General features: G+C 38.2%; 1 protein-coding gene across 6 annotated transcripts in view; it reads left to right on the forward strand.

The window, feature by feature from the left end:
- The window catches only part of PPHLN1 (periphilin 1), a 129,610-nt gene that overhangs the window by 56,686 nt on the left and 54,243 nt on the right, over nt 1-18,681 (forward strand). For all 6 annotated transcript variants that reach the window (XM_036758920.1, XM_036758924.1, XM_036758921.1 and 3 more), the window contains one exon: nt 12,245-12,456. In XM_036758920.1, coding sequence (XP_036614815.1) covers nt 12,245-12,456 — 212 coding nt within the window. The remainder of the gene's footprint in view (nt 1-12,244; nt 12,457-18,681) is intronic.

An 18,681-nucleotide genomic window follows, 5' to 3' on the forward strand; every position in this document is an offset into this window, starting at 1 on the left:
GGTTTTTCATGGATGGGGAGAGATTTGGGCACCTTTATAAGTAGTAGTGAAAGAATCAGTACATAGTAAGACAGTTGTATGTATGTATGTGTACACATACATATCTAGCTACCTAGCTATTTATCTTAGATACCAAACTCCTTTTTAAAAAATTTAGTATTTTATTTTTCTCCGGTTACATGTAAATAATTTTTAACATTTAATTTTTAAAACTTTGAGTTCCATATTCTCCCCCTTCCTCCCTCACCACCCCACCCCCTTTAAGAAGCCAAGCAATTTACTATAGTTTATACATATGTAGTCATGCAATACGTTCATAACAGTCATGTTGTGAAAGAAAACAGACAAAAAAAAACTCAAGAAAAATAAAGTAAAAAAAAAAACGTTTCAATTTGTGTTCAGACACCATCAGTCCTTTCTCTAGGGTTAGATAGCATTTTTCATCATAAGTCCTTCAGAGTTGTCTTGGATTGTTGTATTGCTGAGAATGGCTATGTTATTCACAGCTGATCATCTTACAATATTGCTATCACTTTGTACACATTACAATTCACTGTGTCACCCGATACTGGGTATGCATGGTTTTATAGCCCTTTGGGCATAGTTTCAAATTGCTTCACAGAGTGATTGAATTAGTTTACAGCTCTACTAGCAGTGCATTAATGTCTTACTTTTCCCACATCTCCTCTAATATTTGTCATTTACCTTTCTGCCCTATTAGCTAATCTAATAGGCGTGAGATTGTACCTTAGAATTGTTTTAATTTGCATTTCTTCAGTCTGTAATGAATTAGAGTATTTTTTTTTATTATGGCTGTAGATAGCTTTGGTTACTTCAACTGAAAACATCCTCTATTTTGATCATGCATTAGTTGGGGAATGGCTGTTATTTTTATAAATTAGACTCAGTTCTCTTTATGTTTGAGAAATAAGGCCTTTATCAGGGAAAACTGCTTCAGAGTTTTTTTTTTTTTCATATTTACTATTGCTAACTGTATTTCCCTCCATCCTATTCCATCCTCTTCCTCATTCTATCCTCTTTCTCCTTTCACCCTATCCCTCCTCAAAAGTGTTTTGCTTCTGACTACCCCCTCCCCCAATCTGCCCTCCCTTCTATCACCCCTTCTCCCAACCCCTTCCCCTCTTACTTTTCCTGCAGGGTAAGATAGATTTCTATACCTGGTTCTATACCCAGTTGAGCCAGTTCCGGTGACAGTAAGGTTCACTCACTCATCCTCACCTCCCCCTCTTCTCTGTAAAAGCCTTTCCATGACTCTTTTAGGTGAGATAATTTACTCCATTCTACTTCTCCCTTTCTCTTTCTCCCAGTACATTCCTCCCTCACCCCTTATTTTTATTTTTTAGATATCATTTCTTCATATTTAACTCACATTTGTGCCCTCTGTCTATATATACTCCTTCCAACTACCCTAAGAATGAGAAAGGTCTTATTAGTTACAAATATTATCTTCCCAGGTAGGAATGTAAACAGTTTAACCTTATTAAGTTCCTTTTAATTTCCTTTTTTAACTTTGCATGCTTTTCTTGAGTCTTGTATTGTAAAGTCATATTTCCTATTCAGCTCTAGTTTTTCATCAAGAATACTTAAAAGTCCTCTATCTCAGTGAATATCCATTTTTTTCCCCCTAAAGAACTCTAATCAGTTTTACTGGGTAGGTGATTCTTAGTTGTAATCCTAGCTCCTTTGCCCTCCAGAATATCATATTCCTATCCCTCCATTCCTTTAGGGTAAAAGTTCTAAGTCTTATGTTATCATATGGCTCCACAATACTTGAATTATTTCTTTATGGCTGTTTGTATTATTTTCTCCCTGACCTGGGAACTCTGGAATTTGACTATGATATTCCTGGCAGTTTTCATTTTGGGATCTCTTTTAGGAGGCAGTTGGTGAATTCTTTCTATTTTACTTTCTGGTTCTAGAATATCTGGGCAGTTTTCTTTCATAATTTCTTTATAGATGATGTCTAGACACTTTTTTTGATCATGACTTTTAAGTAGTCCAATAATTTAAAAATTATCTTTTGCACCTCCTTTTCCACGTGGCTAATTCTGCCTTTTGAGGCATTCTTCTCCTCATTGGCGTTTTGGACCTCTTTTGCCATTTGGCTCAGTTAGTTTTTTAACTTAATTTCTCCTCTAAGAATTTGGATGTTGTACTACTTGGTGCATATATGTTTGGTATTGATATTACTTCGTTGTCTATGGTATCTTTTAGGAGGATTTAGTTTCCTTCCTTATCTCTTTTAATTAGATCTATTTTTGCTTTGCACTGTCTAAAATCAGGATTGCTACCCCTGCTTTTTTTACTTTAGCTGAAGCACAATATGTTCTGCTCTAGCCTTTTACCTTTATTTTGTGTCTGTCTTTCTGCTTCAAATGCCACAATATATTGTAGGATTCTGGTTTTTAATCTACTCTGCTGTTTGCTTCTGTTTTATGGAACAATTCATCCTATAACATTCACAGTTATGATTACTAACTGTGTCTTTCTCTCCATCCTATTTTCCCTGTTCATGGTTTTCTTTCTCCATTCTCCCTTTCCCTCCTCACTAGTGTTTTGCTTCTGACCACTGCCACCTTCAGTCTGCCCTCCCTTTTATCAACCTCCCTTCCCTCTTCTTTCCCCTTTCCCCTACTACTTCTGCCCTCCTTTCTGTCTACCCTCCCTTCCTTTTCTTTCCCTTTTCTCCTTCTATTTCCTATTGGGTATGATAGATTTCTGTAACCAATTGAGTGTGTATGTTATTCCTTCTTTGAGTCAAATTCAATGACAATAAGGTTCAAACATTGCTTGCTTGCCTCCCTCTCTTTGTTCCCTCTACTAATAGGTCTTTGTGCCTCTTCATGTGATATAATCACCCTTTTCTGCCTCCTTTCTTCTTCTCATGGTACAATCATTCCCCACCCCACCCCTGTATCGCTAACACAGTATTCACAGTGCCGATGGTGTAGTTCTTAATCACAAAATATAGCAGACTCTCTATGTAGAAGACAGAATCAAAACATTTATTCAAATACCAGAAAGCCAAATCCATCACAGCAACAAAGAAATCCATACACAATAACAATGCAGGGAGCACCACCATCCCAAAGCTTTCCCTCTGCTCCAGCCTTCCCACAAACAAACACTCACAGCCAGCTGCCTGCTTGCCTGCTTCCTCTCTCTTCCTCAGCTCAAACTGCTCTGACCAACTTCCTTTCAGTTCTATTTTCCCCTTCCTGCCGCATCTGTTTAGCAAGCATCTCTCACCACAAGCTTCATGTGATTTAGGCTTCCATGTGACTTAAGCAGGCCACTTGGGCCTATTAATGGATGAGAATATCTTCAAATTTATATTACCATTACACCCCTACCCTATTAATTAATTAATTGATTATTTTTATTATCACATCAAAGTCAACTTATACCCACATCCTCTGTCTATGTATATACCTTCTAAATGTTGTAATAAAGATATAGTTCTCAAGAATTACAAATATCTTCTCATGTAGGGATGTAAACAGTTTACCTATTATTGAATAACTGTTTTTTGTTGCTGTTTTCCTTTTTATGCTTTTTTTGAGTCTTGTATTTGAAGATTGAGTTTTCTGTTCAGTTATGCCTTTTTCATCAGGAAAGTTTGGAAGTCCCCTATTTCATTGAATGCCCATCTCCTCTCTTGAAAGATTATGCTCAGTTTTGCTGGGCAGTTGATTCTTGATTGTAATCTAAGCTCCTTTGCCTTCTGGAATCTCATATTTCAAGCCCTCTGATCCTTTAATGTAGAAGCTCCTAGGTCCGGTGTAAACCTGACTGTGGGTCCACAATATTTACATTGTTTCTTTCTGGCTGATTTATTTCTCCTTGACTTCGTAATTCTGTAATTTGGCTACAGTATTCCTTGGAGTTTTCATTTTTTGATGTCTTTCAGGAGGTGATCCGTGGATTCTTTCGGTGACAATTTTACCCTCTGGTTCTAGAATATTAGGGCAGTTTTCCTTGATAATTTCTTGAAAGATGCTGTCAGGCTGTTTTTTGATCGTAACTTTCAGGTAGAGTAATATTCTTAAATTATCTCTCCTGGATCTGTTTTCTAGGTCAATTGTTTTTCCCAGTGAGGTATTTTACATTTTTTTCTATTTTTTCATTCTTTTGATTTTATTTGACTGATTCTTGATGTCTCATTAGCTTCTGCTTGCACTCTTCTAATTTTTAAAGAATTGTTTCCTTCAGTTAGGTTTTATACCTCCTTTTCCATTTGGGTAAGTCTACTTTTTAAGGAGTTCTTCTCTTTAGTGAATTTTTGTGCCTCCTTATCCATTTGGCCAATTTTTTTTCAGGAATTGCTTTCTTTTTATTCGTCTATCTGTCTGTCTGTCCATCTGTCTATCTATCTTTAGTTTTCAACATTCATTTCCACAAGATTTTGAGTTCCAAATTTTCTCCTCATCTCTCCCTTCCCCTCGCCCCAAGATGGCATACATTCTGATTATCCTTTCCCCAGTTTACCCTCCCTTCTATCACCCTATGCCCCCTTCTTATCCCTTCCCTCTTACTTTCTTGTAGGGCAAGAGAGATTTCTATACCCAACTGCATGTATATCTTATTTCCCAGTTGCATGTAAAAACAATTTTTAGCATTTGCTTTTAAAACTTTGAGGTCCAGATTCTCTCCCTTCTTCTCTCCCTACCCACCCTCATTAAGAAGGCAGGCAATTCAGTATGCGTTATACATGTGTTGTTATGCAAAACTGTAGCAACAATGTTACAGCAGCTGCTGTGGCTGTGTAAGACCAACAATGAGAGCGCCAGAAGGGCTGCCAACACAGATTCTTTGATCTGCTTTTCTAAGGAAATCAACTTGAAGGGATTCACAGTCTCAGTTTAATTAAACATATATATGTATATATATATCATTCATTTTGTTTAGGGAGAAGAGATCAGCCCCCTGAACTTCAGGGGAAATATAAACAGAAATTACAAGCATACATTATAAACAGATCAGATAACAAACCAGTCTATCCATAGCAATCAATACATAGTTAGCAGAGAAGCACCAACATCTATCTGGGTTAGAAAGCTGGGGTGGGGTGGCTTTTTCAATGGCTTGCCCAGAGTCTTGTCACTCTTTCAGTGAGTGTACCCCCAAAAGTGAATGCTTACCTTCCAGTACATATACAGCTGTACAGAGCCCTGGGGGCTTGAGGCTCACCATCCAGGGTGTGGGAAACCTGGGTATGGGAAAGCACCACATCATATTCAAATCAGTGATTCTCACTGCCCCAGTGCTGAGAAACATTTCAAGACAAAAGATCCCACTTGAAACAAAGGCCAGATTCATTAAAGCCACTTGATAGACTTAGCATCCCAAAAGAGAAGAATGGTAAAAAATCTTGTCCAGGTTACCATTACATAATCCACCCCTTCAAGGATCCTTGGCATTGCAATATCTAAATGGCCATAGATCTTGGAACAAATAGAAGCATTATACATTGCAATCACATCCAGCAAACTAACAAAACATGTCATTCAGTATCATCCCCAAAATACTTATTTACAATAAAAACACCATCTGCCTCTAGGTCACAGCAAGTTACAATTTTCTCGGTCAACAGAGTGTCCAAGTAAAGTCCTTCTTGAGGGTGTGTCCTTCTCCCCACACTGCCTTTGCAGGCTTCCTCCTAGCACCCTCAGGTACCTGCATGCTTTAGATAGCAAAGTTCCAAAGCAAACAAAAATTCCAAATAAAGTTCTCTTGGGAGTCTGTCCTCCCCACACTGCCCCAGGACCTGGCTTCCAAGTCCTGAGAGGCAGCTGGGCAATAAAGCCAACAGGGTAGGGTCCTGGGGGTCTGCAGCACTTCCCCCCACCCACCATAGTTAACTCCACCCTCCTCCTGGGTCTCAAACAGCCCCAGGGGAAGGCAGCAAAGCAATGGGAAAACTTAAGCCTTGAGGACAATCCTAGTCTCTATTGCTTTCCCTTGTACATCTGGGGAAAGGCTGTGAGGACAATCTTAGTCTCCATCTAGGATAGGATCCTCCTGGATTAGTTTCCTCATTGTGTTCCTTTTGAAAAGAGACATTTCTTGCCTGAGTTTAGCTATAGGTTGAATTGACATTGCAGATGACTTTATTTGAAGGATAATAGCCCATATTTGCCTACTCTTTTTGGCCTTTGTTTTGTTTAACCTTTTTACTAGTTGTGTCCCCTCCAGGATTAAGTACCCTATGCCTGCAGAGGACTGATTGCTTAAGCTGGATATCACCCACTGTCCATGAGTGTGCTGTGTTATCTCTGGACCTGGCATCAGTTGAGTACCAGCTTGGTAAAGAACTGATCTCTCAGTTGGGACTCTTGGACCTCTTGCAACAGGGACAGCTCTACATCCAATTTCAGCAGGAAGAAGCTATAGAGGATGAGACTTTCGCCCCTTACCCCAAGATTTTGAGCCCCATTCAGTCGAGGAGGGAATGATGATACTACACTGCTCTGTATACTTATTTTTGTATTATCCTTATTACATTGTCATACCGTTACGGTATTATTGGCACCAGTTTCCCATTGACCTATGTAATGGATGCAAAGACCTAGGGGCAGACTGTGAGCTATATGGCCACTCTGGTGATGAGATGTTACGTTAAGTGTTTTGCAAATGGGATGTGTTTATTTTGAGGGGATTTTGTTGTATTTAAGAAATGTTAATACCTATCCAGACACAAGTGGCCTATGTAATGGACCTGAAAGATCTTGGGGTCAAATTTGCTGATAATGTGATTGCAGATCTTAACTACCCATTCAATAGGCCTCAGGTGGGGCCCCTTAAGAGAAGCAGGCCCATACCTTTGTGATGCCAATCAGTGATTAAAGCTCCTTTCCTCACTCTTTGGTTGATTGGGCATGAAGCCCTCAGGCCCTGAAAAGAACATAAACACCCAGAAGGTAGCCATTGGGAACTGAGAATTCAGGAGTCAGAAGGGAAGCTAGAATTCAGAATTCAGCCCAAGGAGAAGGAGTAAGAACTCCAGTCCACAGAGTTGCAGAAGAGAATGCTGAAGGGAGAGTGGAAACCAGAGAGCTGCAGACCAGAGGGCTGAGGGGCAAGAGGACACAGGCAAGCAAACAGGATTCCTGAGTGATTGTTTTTGGGAAGGCCCTGGGGGGCCGGGGGGGGGGGAGACGATTACAGGATGACTTGACTCTTTGCTATAATACTGTGTTTTAATCTCCTTGTTGCTACATTGAGGTAGGCTTATTGGTTTTGGAATACAATTACTGCTATATCGAATTGGAATTACTGGTTCTGGGATTTGATTCTTTGGTGCCTAAATAAATGTTATACTTCCGTTGCTTCTACCTAGAGAGTTTTTCATACCTTGCGATTCTAAACCATACAGGCATGTTCATGGTCATCCTGGTGGTCATGAATCTTGCCTGACTGACACAAAAACACTTCCATAAGAGTCATGTTGTGAAAAACTAACTGTATTTCCCTCTATCCTGTCGTCCCCCCCCCCCCAATTTATTCTGTTTTCTTCTTTGACCCTGACCCTTTTCAAAAGTGTTTGCTTTTGACTAACCCCTTCCCTGATCTGCCCTCCCTTCTATCATCCTCCCCTTTATCCCCTCCCCCCCCCCCCACTTTCCTATCAGGTAAGGTACCCAATTAAGTGTATGTTATTCTCTCCTTAAGCCAAATCCAATGAGAGTACAGTTCACTCATTCCCTTTCACCTCCCCCCATTGTAACAGCTTTTTCTTGTCTCTTTTATGTGAGATAATTTACGCCATTCTATCTTTCCCTTTCTCCTCCCAATATATTCTTCTCTCACCCCTTAATTTTGTTTTATAGATATCATCCCTTCATATTCAACTCATCCTGTGCCTTCTTTCTATATATCTATAGCTATATCTATACATACATACATATACACACACATACACACACACACATTCCTTTCAACTACTGTAATGCTTAGAATGGTCTCATGAGTTACAAATATCATCTTTCCATGTAGGAATGTAAACAGTTCAACTTTCATAAGTCCCTTATGATTTCTCTTTCTTTTTTACCTTTTCATGTTTGTCTTAATTCTTTTATTCGGAAGTCAGATTTTCTATTCAGCACTGGTCTTTTTATCAAGAATGCTTGAAAGTCGTCTATTTCATGGAATGTCAGTTTTTTTCCCCTGAAGTATTATACTTAGTTTTGCTGGGTAGGTGATTCTTGCTTTTAATCCTAGCTCCCTTGACTTCCAGAGTATCATTTTCCAAGCCCTCAGATCCCTTAATGTAGAAGTTGCTAGATCTTGTGCTATCCTGATTGTGTTTCCACAATATTCAAATTGTTTTTTTCTGGCTGCTAGCAATATTTTCTCCTTGACCTGGGAACTCTGTAATTTGGCTACAATAGGAGTTTTCATTTTGGGATCTTTTTCAAGAGGCAATTGCTGGATTCTTTCAGTTTCTATTTTCCCCTCTGGTTCTAGAATATCAGGGTAGTTTTCCTTGATAATTTCTTGAACGATGATGTTTAGGCTCCTTTTTTGATCATGGCTTTTAGGTAGTCCAGTAATTTTTAAATTATCTCTCCTGGATCCATTTTCCAAGTCAGTGGTTTTTCCAATGAGATATTTCAAATTGCTTCTATTTTTCATTCTTCTGGTTCTGTTTTATGATTTCTTGATTTCTCATGAAGTTGTTAGCTTCCGCTTGCTCTACTCTAATTTTAAGGAATTATTTTCTTCAGTGGTCTTTTGGACCTCCTTTTCCATTTGGCTAATTCTGCTTGTAATCCATTCTTCTCCTCATTGTCTTTTTGGAGCTCTTTTGCCATTTGGGTTAGTCTATTTTTAAGGTGTTATTTTCTTCAGTATTTTTGGAGTCATTGACTTGTTTTTCATGATTTTCTAGCATCACTCTCATTTCTCTTCCCAATTTTTTCTCTGTTTCTGTTACTTGATTTTCCAGATCCTTTTTGAGCTCTTCCATGGCCTGAGACCAATTCATATTTTTCTTGGAGGCTTTAGATGTAGCAGCTTTGACTTTGTTATCTTCCTCTGGTTGTATGTTTTGATCTTCTCTGTCACCAAAGTAAGATTGTATAGTCTGAATTTTTTTTATGCTGCCTGCTCATTTTCCCAGCCAATTACTTGACTCTTGAGCCCTTTGTCAAGGTATTACTGCTTCCACAGTGGAGAGTGCTCTGTCTCAACCTTCAGTCGTTTTGCACAGCTATTTTCAGAGCTACTTCTAGGCCCCTGTGAGTTTTCAGTTCTTCTGAGGTCATATTATCAAAGGAGTGGTGTTCACTCCTCTCCTGGCCTGTACTCTGGTCTGTAAGTAACCTCAAGCACTCTTCTCTGCCCTGGAATTGCGAGGAGATTGCCTCTCACGTAGCCACCATGAGTTCTGCCACACCAGCACTCCTCCTTCCCACAATGTCACTACCTAGGACTGTGACCCAGATCCAAGCGGGGCAAAGCAAGAGGATCCTCCCTGAGTGCCAGCAAAGAGATCCCTGCACTCCCACTCTGATCAGCCATTTGATGCCCCGCCCCCACCCCAGTCTTTTGGCCTGGAGCTCAGGCAGCAGCCACTGCTGCTCCTGCCATAGCAGTTGACACCACAGCCGCCCCAGGGCTGGGGCTGGACCATGCTCTTCTACCCACTCTGGTCCAACAGAATTTTTTCCACCGACCTTTTATGATGTCTTTGGTGTTTGTGGCTTGATGAGTCTGGAAACCTCCACAGCTGCCAGTGATCCAATCCGCTGAGGCCTGCTTCAGCCGTGTCTGTGCCAGATCAGGCCACGCTGGGGTGCGCTTGGATCCTAGACTGTTGCAATAGACCCTTCCTGCCTTGGGCTACATATCTGCCTCACTCTTTCATTTTGTGAGTTCTGTAGCTTTAGAATTTGTTTAGAGTCATTTTTTACAGACATTTAGAGGGGTTGGGGGTGGGGGAGCTCAAGCAAGTCCCTGCTTTTACTTCGCCATCTTGGTTCCACCCCTAAGGAATTGTTTTCTTCAGTCAATTTTTGTCCTTCCCTTTCCAAGTTATTGACTCTCTTGCCTTCCTTTCATTTCTTTTCCCAGTTTTTCTTCTATGTTTCTTATTTGACTTTTAAAATCCTTCTTGATGTCTTTCAAGAAGACCTTTTGGGTTTGACCAATTCATCTTCCCCTTTGAAATTTCAGATATAGGCATATTGGCAAGGTTGTCTTCTTCTGAGTTTGTGTCCTCATAGAAACTGTCTTTGATCAGTGTTCATTTTTGCTTTTTGCTCATGCCTATTTCCTGCCTTTTAAAGTTTAGCTCTTCTGCTGGAGTTGAGGGGGTACTGTCTCAAGTTTTCTTGTGCTGGGACCTCAGGTGCTGGCAGCCAGAGGCTGTAAGGGTCTGGCAGCTTACTTGGTGCTGAACTGGAGTCCTAGTGGTGGTTTATGGTGTGTGCTGAGGTCATGTAGGGATTTTCTGCATTTCCCCAGGGCTGTACTGGAGCATGGGCAGGTCATGCTGCTGGAAGATGCCTGCCTGCCCATGGCTTTGCCGGAGCATGGCGATTTCCAGAAGATGGAAGATGCCAGCCCATCTCGGACTATGCTGCCCAGGGATGTCTGGCCACTAGGGGATGCCTGCCTTCTTGGAGCTTTGTTGAAACATGTGGTGGTTCTCTAGGCTGGAGTCTGCCAGTTTTACTGGCTCTGCTAAGGCTTGTGGGGTGTCCTGGTGTTGATGTTTGCCTGCTCCACCACCCTTTGGCTCAGGATCTCCTTCTAGTTTACTGAGGTGGGGTTTGCTGGGTTACTCCCTGTCCTGGATTGTGCTCCCCTTTTACCCAAGTGAAAACAGTGCTCCAAGTTTTCTGGGCTTACAAGACTGTACCACCTGTTCTTTTTTTCTGGCTCTCCTGTTCAATGATTCTTCTTGGGGTGCCATTTTCTGGGTTTTTCAGAGGTCAGTATGGGAAAACGACAGTGATTTACTGCTTGCTGTGCTGTCTTGGCTCCTGGAAGTCAACTGTAATAGAAATGATTAAACAAGTAAATTAACAAGGTAGAAAATAAATCCCTAGAAATTACAAGCATTTCTGTATGCACTAATTTCCATATGTACTAATAAAAACTAAGGAAATGAAAAAAAATCTTTTAAAATAACTACAGAATTCTTAATGTATTTGAGAGTTAATCTACCAAAACACACTTAGGAATTGCATAAATACACCTATAAAATATTCTTTAAGGAAATACTTAAATAATTTGGCATTTAGCCGAAGCCAGTCAGAGGAAAAAAGTTCTCCTATAGCTTTTTTTGTGGTAGAAAAGAAGTGGAAACTGTATCTGTACCCATTTTTGGGGAAAGGGCAGAACAAAATCTGCTACATGAAAGTAAAGAAAAACTATTGCATCTCAGGAAAGAAATATGAATAGTATACAGCAAAGTACTCATATCCAAGAGCCTTAAATACGTGACTATAGTAAAGTAGTTAAAAAAACAACACTGAATGGAATATGAAGTCAGATGAATATCAGCAATGGGTCACTTGGGGTGGTAGAAAATAGCAAATAAAACATCTTTTTTTCTGCAGAAGGTGAGGAGTATGCTGGCCCTCTCTGAAATTTCACATGTACTACTCAATGCATTGGCCTTGTTGATTCATTTTGTTTACTTGTTTGTCTTTGTTTTGGTGAAAGATTGATTTAGCATGGGTCTTACAAGGAATTTAGTGGTGTCAATAAAATGGCCAAAAAAAGAGTAGAATAGATACTCTTTTGTGTCTAGTGGTTCTAGGAAATTTTTTTTTAAATCTTGGGTGAGAGGGTAGGGGTGCAAGTTGAAGAACTTGTTTCCTTTGTGACCTAGGGCAAATCATTTAAGTTCCTTCACATCAGTTACCCTCATATGTAGAGGGTTGGATTAGATGGCCTTTGAACTTAGTTCCTCCTCTAGATCTAGTCTTCTAATGTTTTTGTATTTCTTCTAGTTGTTGGATTCTTTAATATTTGTTTAGAATATAATAGTTATCTTTTCAAGATTTGTTCATTCCAAACTGTGTAGCAATAGTGACATATGGTATAACATTTTCTAATCTCACAGTTGGATTTTATGGGGGCACCAAAACTTACATGAAAATGAACTAAAAGGCCGTATAACCTATAAAGTGCTACTTATAAAATAATCATTGTCTCTTTTGGTTTGTGTTTTTAAAAAATTTTAGTGACTTTTATTTTCTTTTCTCCAAAGGGATACCAGAGACGGCTTTAGAAGAAAAGGTTTCTACCCTTCCCATTATGGGAGAGAACGATCTCCTCATAAAAGGGACAATCCATTCTTCCGGGAATCTCCTGTAAATCGAAAAGATTCTCCACACAGCAGATCCGGCTCCAGTGTCAGCAGCAGAAGTTACTCTCCAGAGCGGAGTAAAGCTTATTCTTTCCACCAATCTCAGCATAGAAGTATGTGCTTAGGTTTTTGTGTTTATTTTTTTTCCCCTCAAACATATCATACTGTGTGTCTTTGGCCTGGTCTTGCAGATAAATCAGAATGCTATCACCTTTATTTTTAAGTTCTTCCCTAATCTTCTTACATTGACACATTTTACAGTGTCTATTTTTGTCATTCCCAAATCACTAAAGCAAGAAATCTTGATATATTTTTTGCAGTCATTTCTCTATTATTATTACAGTCAGGTCATTTATAAGTCATTTGTATTGACTTTGAGCTTCTTAAAAAAACAGCAACTCCAATTTGTGGGTATATGACATTATAAGAAATTCTGAGACTTAAAGTAGTGAAGTGGCACTTGATACTCTCAGGAGTGATATACGTCATCTTCTCTCATTCGCCTGTGTGTTTAAGTTGTTTCTTTTTTATTTTGTTCCTCTTTTTGTTATCAGTTCCCTGTGTGATTCAAAGAATTAATGTTTTGTTTTAAACATCTTTTTCTGTTGGCTGATGAGGAGGAAGAAACGCAACCTCAAATTTCCCTGTATGCCTCCTGCTGGGTTGATCCATTCATTGCTTCATCCATCTAACAAATGTTTGACTTTTGAATCCAGTACATACATAGTTGGCCTGAAATTGATACCTGCTTTTTCTGATCATGTTTTTCATTAGAAAAAGATTATCAAAGTGATTGCTGTCATCTGATTATTTTAAATATGTTTTATATTTCTGTTAACTTAGTGAAAACATTAAAATGCATCATGTTACACAGTAAAACTATAGGTCTTGAACTCTGTGCATTCAGAGACCACACTGTCAGGTTCTGTTACCCTAGAGAGGTTTTCAGCATTGGCAGTAGACTCTGTCTTTCATTTGAAATCTAGCCAAGCTAAGGTCAGAAGCTCTTGTCACCAGGTTGGCATTGGGATGATTAAATTATTACCATAAGAATTCACAGTTGATAACCTCAATTGAGCTTTGACACTTTTGTTAATTTCTAAATGTTCCAGTAGCAACACAGCTTTACTTGTAAAGATCTAGAAGAGTATTGTGATAGGGCTAGCATTTTCTTGACACAACCCTTGGCCCGAGATTCCCTAATACAGTTTCTTGGTTGAGAGACATGAAAATTCCCAATCATGTGTAGTATAGGCTTCTCAGACTTGTTGGGTGCCTGACACTCTGCCAGTTGGCATACCCTGCTCACTGACTGACCAAATGGATTTCTAGATGGAGATGAGATAAGGGGGACCATATCCAGAGAAGCTTAGTGCCACTTTATCCTTATTGTTAAATTGTACAGTTACTTTTGAGTGGTATCACCAAACTGAACTAAGGTGATGCTGTTGTTAGAGCCTCACCTATAACAAATGCTTAGTTCCTTGTAGCAATATGTATGAGATATAAGGGAGGGAATTTTAATTTTCTTGTTCTTAAAGACTTTTGAATCTTGAAGCATTGAGAAAATTTAAGGATTCAAATAACATGCCAAATTCTTAGAAAAACAAGTTTAAATCTTCATAGATAGAGACCTTATTTTTGTAAGCATGCCTTTATAATTTCTCCCACTAGAATTTTTTTTTAAATGTGCAATTTGAGGTGCTAGAATCTCTCTTAGTAACTAATTACATAGCATTTATGAAAAAAAAATTATTCATCTCAATTTCAACCCATTTATCCTTTACTAGATAAGGAAAGCCTTCAACATCTTCTTTTTTTAGAATCTTTTGTATATTTTTAAAAATTGTACCATATTCTGTTCTTTTTTGAAAAATTCTGCTTATTTTTAAATCTCCTTCCCAGCCTTATTTTTTCCTTTAAAAGTTTTTTTAAATTAACATCTCTTTTTACATTACCTTCATTTGTTGATATATCACTACCCCACCCTTTGCAACAGTGTATAAAATGAAAGAGAAGAATTGCAATATAATTAAACTAATGAACATATTGATTAAATCTGATAGTAAGTGCAATGTTCTACAGCTTTAGTCAGTCTCATATCTACAAAGAGAGAAGGAAGGTACATTTACTTAGATCATTATCATTACATAGTGTTGAGTCAGTTGTGGGAGTAGATTTTGTTAAAAATCATTGTATATATTTTTACCTGGTCCTGTTTACTCTGTCTCATATAAATTTTCTTATGCTTCTCTGGATCTTTTATATTCATTGTTTTTATGGCTCAGTACTGCATTACATTCATACAAGTTTTTTAACCTTTCTGTCATCTATTGGCCTCTACCTTGTTCCCAGGCTTTTACATAGACCACTAAGTGCTGCAGTAGATATTTTGGGGTATATATCTTTTTTTTATCTGGTTTTATTTTCTAATTGTATAAGTATTACATTTTCCCATGGCATTAGACAGGACCATTCTAGTTTATAAGTTATAATCCTTAAATTATAATTTGTTTTACAGTTTCCTACAGTCATATAGATAGAGCCAGAATAGAACTTGTCCCATCTACTTCAAACCTCTTATTTTACAGACTAAAAAACTAAAGTCTACAAAGCTTTTATCAACTGTGGCCCTCAGAGACTTTTATTTTGATCATACATGAAAATAACCAGGTATTCTTTATCTTACAATTATATAATTTTCTTTTTGCTCACAGTTTTACTGCCTAATGTAAATACATTCACTCTGTTTCTGACCCTTTCTCCTTCCTTTCCTTATTTTCTACTTTATATCCACAGTGTACTATTCTGATGCCTCATTATAACATGGAAGTTACCTGTGGTTATTGAAGACTATTTCATTTGGGTGTGAATTCTGAGAGGTTCTTGAATTTTAGAAACTCTTTGATTGCAGATTCGACAATATACTATTTCTTGCCAAGGTGGCTATCTGAATGAAAGCAGACCATCCAGCTCTTAGATACTTTGTCCCACAAATTCTGAAGTTTGTGTCAGATAAAATAATGATCAATAAATTTAATGAGAAACTAATGCAATTTTTTCACTCCAGAGCTGCACAAAAAGTCATCCAGAATCCCACAGGCAGTAGGAAAGGGTCCCCTTCAGCAAACCTAGTGCCAGCATGACCAGATTTGGAGTATATACACTGAAAAGGTCTGTTTCAGAAGCAGCAAGAATGGAGAACTCCCCTCAGAAAGTCCTAGGGTCATCAGAAAGCCCCAGATTAGAAATCTTCAGTAGTCCAGGGAGCAGCAATGGGCACCAACCAGTACAGTGTCAAGCAGCATGGTGTTGTCAAGACAACCCAGATATAGGAGCACTGAGATCCCTACTTCTCTGAGATGCCAGAGAGGGCAGAGAGGGCCCTGAAGATCAAGAACACTGGAAGTCAAAGATCTAGGGAAACCTAACCGCAGAATGTAGGGGTCAGCAGAAAAATCCCGGAGTCTCAGGGCGAGACCAAGCAGGGCTAGTCACCAAAATTCAGCAAGGTAATGGAGCCTGGTCCTGGCACAAATCCCCAAATTTAAGACTGGACAGACACCTGAATAAGACAACGAACACACTGATTTTGTGAATCTAAAGATTCCCCTCCTGTAATGTAAAAATAATTACAAACGGAGAACCAAAGAGAAAAAATGGATTTTCTACAGAGATAACATGAATACTTAGAAGAAATGAAGCCAGAAAAAAATGAAATAAGACTCTGGAGGAAAGAATTGGAATGAGAACAAGTAGCTTAGAATAGAAAGTAGTAGCCCTTACCCAAGGAATTGGACTCTGAAAAGTAGAATTGACAAAGTAGAGATCATGCAGTAGCTAAGTGGCACAGTGGATATTGAGTGTGGAACTTAGAGTCAGGGAGACTTCAGTTCATATTTTGCCTCAGACATGTATTTTGGTAACCTCTTTCAGTCTCAGTTTCCTCATTAGTAATATGGAAAGAGTAATAGCACTTATACTTCCTTCATAGGATTATTGTGCAGATCAAACGAGATAATATATAGAAAGTGCTTCAAAAGCTGTAAAGTACTGTGCAAATGTTAGGTATTATTAATATTAACTAATAACATTATTAAGAAATAATCTGAACAAAATAAAAACATTCAAAAAATAGAATAGAAGAATATGTCTCAAAAACAACTGACTTGAAGAAGGTTGAGGAGAGAAAATTTAAAAATCTGGAGTCCCTGAAAATCATGATTAGAAAAAAAAAGTCTTGATACAATCCAGAGCTCCCATGTTAATGTAAAAAAAAATACTATAGAAATCCAGAAAGAAGTTAGGTACTAAAAAAAAAAACCATTGCCAGGATCCCATAAGACTTAGCAGCTCCGATTATGATGATGATGATGATGACGATGATGATGGTGATGATGGTGGTGGTGGTGGTGGTGGTGGTGATGGTGATGGCAGCAGCACTTATATAGTGCTTTAAGGTCTGCAGAAGCAACTCTAGGAGGTAACTGCTTTTATGATCCCCATCTTACAGTTGAGGAAACTGAAGTACACAATAGTTAAGTGACTTGATCACACAGCCGAACAAGTGTTTGTGGCTAGATTTGACTCAAATCTTGTGACTCAAGGTCCATTTGGCATTGACCAATGCACCACCTATTTGCCTACTGAGATCTTGGAATGCAATATTTCAAAAGACAAAGGACAGGGGCTTAAAACTCAGGATAACTTACCCTATATAGTTGAATATAATCTTACAAGGGAAAAAAATGAACTTTTAATGTACTACAAGATTTTGAAGTGTTTTTGATGAAAGACCAAAGATGAGTAGGTTCTTTGATGTATATCAAACACAAGAGTCCAGAAAGATGAGTAGGATCTTTGACATACAAACACAAGAGTCCAGAGAGACCTAGAAAAGCAAATTTATTTGAGCAATTAAAAAGAATATGTTAATATAGTGCTACCGTTCTAGTAAGTTTGGGATTCTTAACTTGGAGTCCATAAACTTATTTTCATTTTTTTTTGACAGCTATATTTGATTATAACTTGTCTTCCCCTATTCATATATATGTGTATATCTATATATATATTTATCATATGCTTTTTTAAACTTTTTCTGAGAAAGGGTCCATAGTCTTTATCAAAAGACTGCCAGAGGGATTCAGTACGCACACAAACACACATCATGAGGAGAACAAGTGTCCTTTAAGAAGGAAAATAAGAAATGCAATAGTCCTGGGTGATTGAGTGAGAGTTTTGAAAGGCCAAAGAGAAAAAAGGGTAAAATGAATACACTAGTTGAAAGGAGGGAAGAAAAAGAATGGAATTAGCTATTTGTCATAATTGAAATGTTTTGAGAAAAGTATACATAGAGGGAGTGAAAGTGGGAGTGGGCATTTGAGAAGCCTAATTCTTATCTAAATTAACAAATAAGGGCTGTTGAATATACTCAACAATAATTTTGGTGTAGAAATTCATCAAAATCAGCAGGTAAACAAGTAGGAATGGGGTGTACAGATAGATATCTCTAGGTAGGATAATACTGGGAAAGGAATGGTCACAAACAGAACAGATTTCTTCATCCTAAAAGGTAGAGGAAGGTGAGGAAGGGAAGAGAGACAAAGAACTATGATCCTTAGATCCTAGGGCGCTTCTTTATATTGACTCTTAAGACAGTTGGGTAATGCCTAAACAAATTATGGATAAATGTAAGGGAGCATTATTGTGTCATGAGAAATGATTGAAGAAATGAATTCAAATAATCCTTGGTAATGTGAACAGATGTAGAGTGAAATGAGAAGAGCCAAAAGAATAATTTACACAAGGACAGCAACATTGTAAAGAGTGACAGTTTTAAAAGACTTAAGAGCTCATATTAGTGCAGTGACCGTGTCTTGAGAAGACCTACAATGAAGTATGTTACCTACTTCCTAATAAAGAAGTGGTGGACACAAGCAGAGGCTTATATTTTTGGGTATGGTCACTATGTAGATTTTTTTTTTGTTTGATGATGCTTGTTAAAATTGGCTTCTTTTCCCTCTTTTAAAATTTTTTAAATTTTATTTAAAAATTGTTTTAAATATTTAATTTATTTATTTTCAGTTTTCAACATTCATTTCCATAAGTTTTAAATTTTCTCCCCCTCCCTCCAAGAAGGCTTGTAATCTGATATGTGTTCTACACATACATTCCTGTTAAACACGTTTTCACATTAGTCATGTTGCATAGAAGAATTATCATGAATGGGAGAAACCATGAGAAAGAAAACAAAACAAAAGGGAAAAGAATCTGCTTCACTCTGCATTCCAACTCCATAGTTCTTTCTCTGGATTTCCCTCTCTTTTTAAAGTGTGTTT

The sequence above is a fragment of the Trichosurus vulpecula genome, chromosome 5 (genome assembly GCF_011100635.1).
Source record: "Trichosurus vulpecula isolate mTriVul1 chromosome 5, mTriVul1.pri, whole genome shotgun sequence".
NCBI classification, from domain to species: domain Eukaryota; kingdom Metazoa; phylum Chordata; class Mammalia; order Diprotodontia; family Phalangeridae; genus Trichosurus; species Trichosurus vulpecula.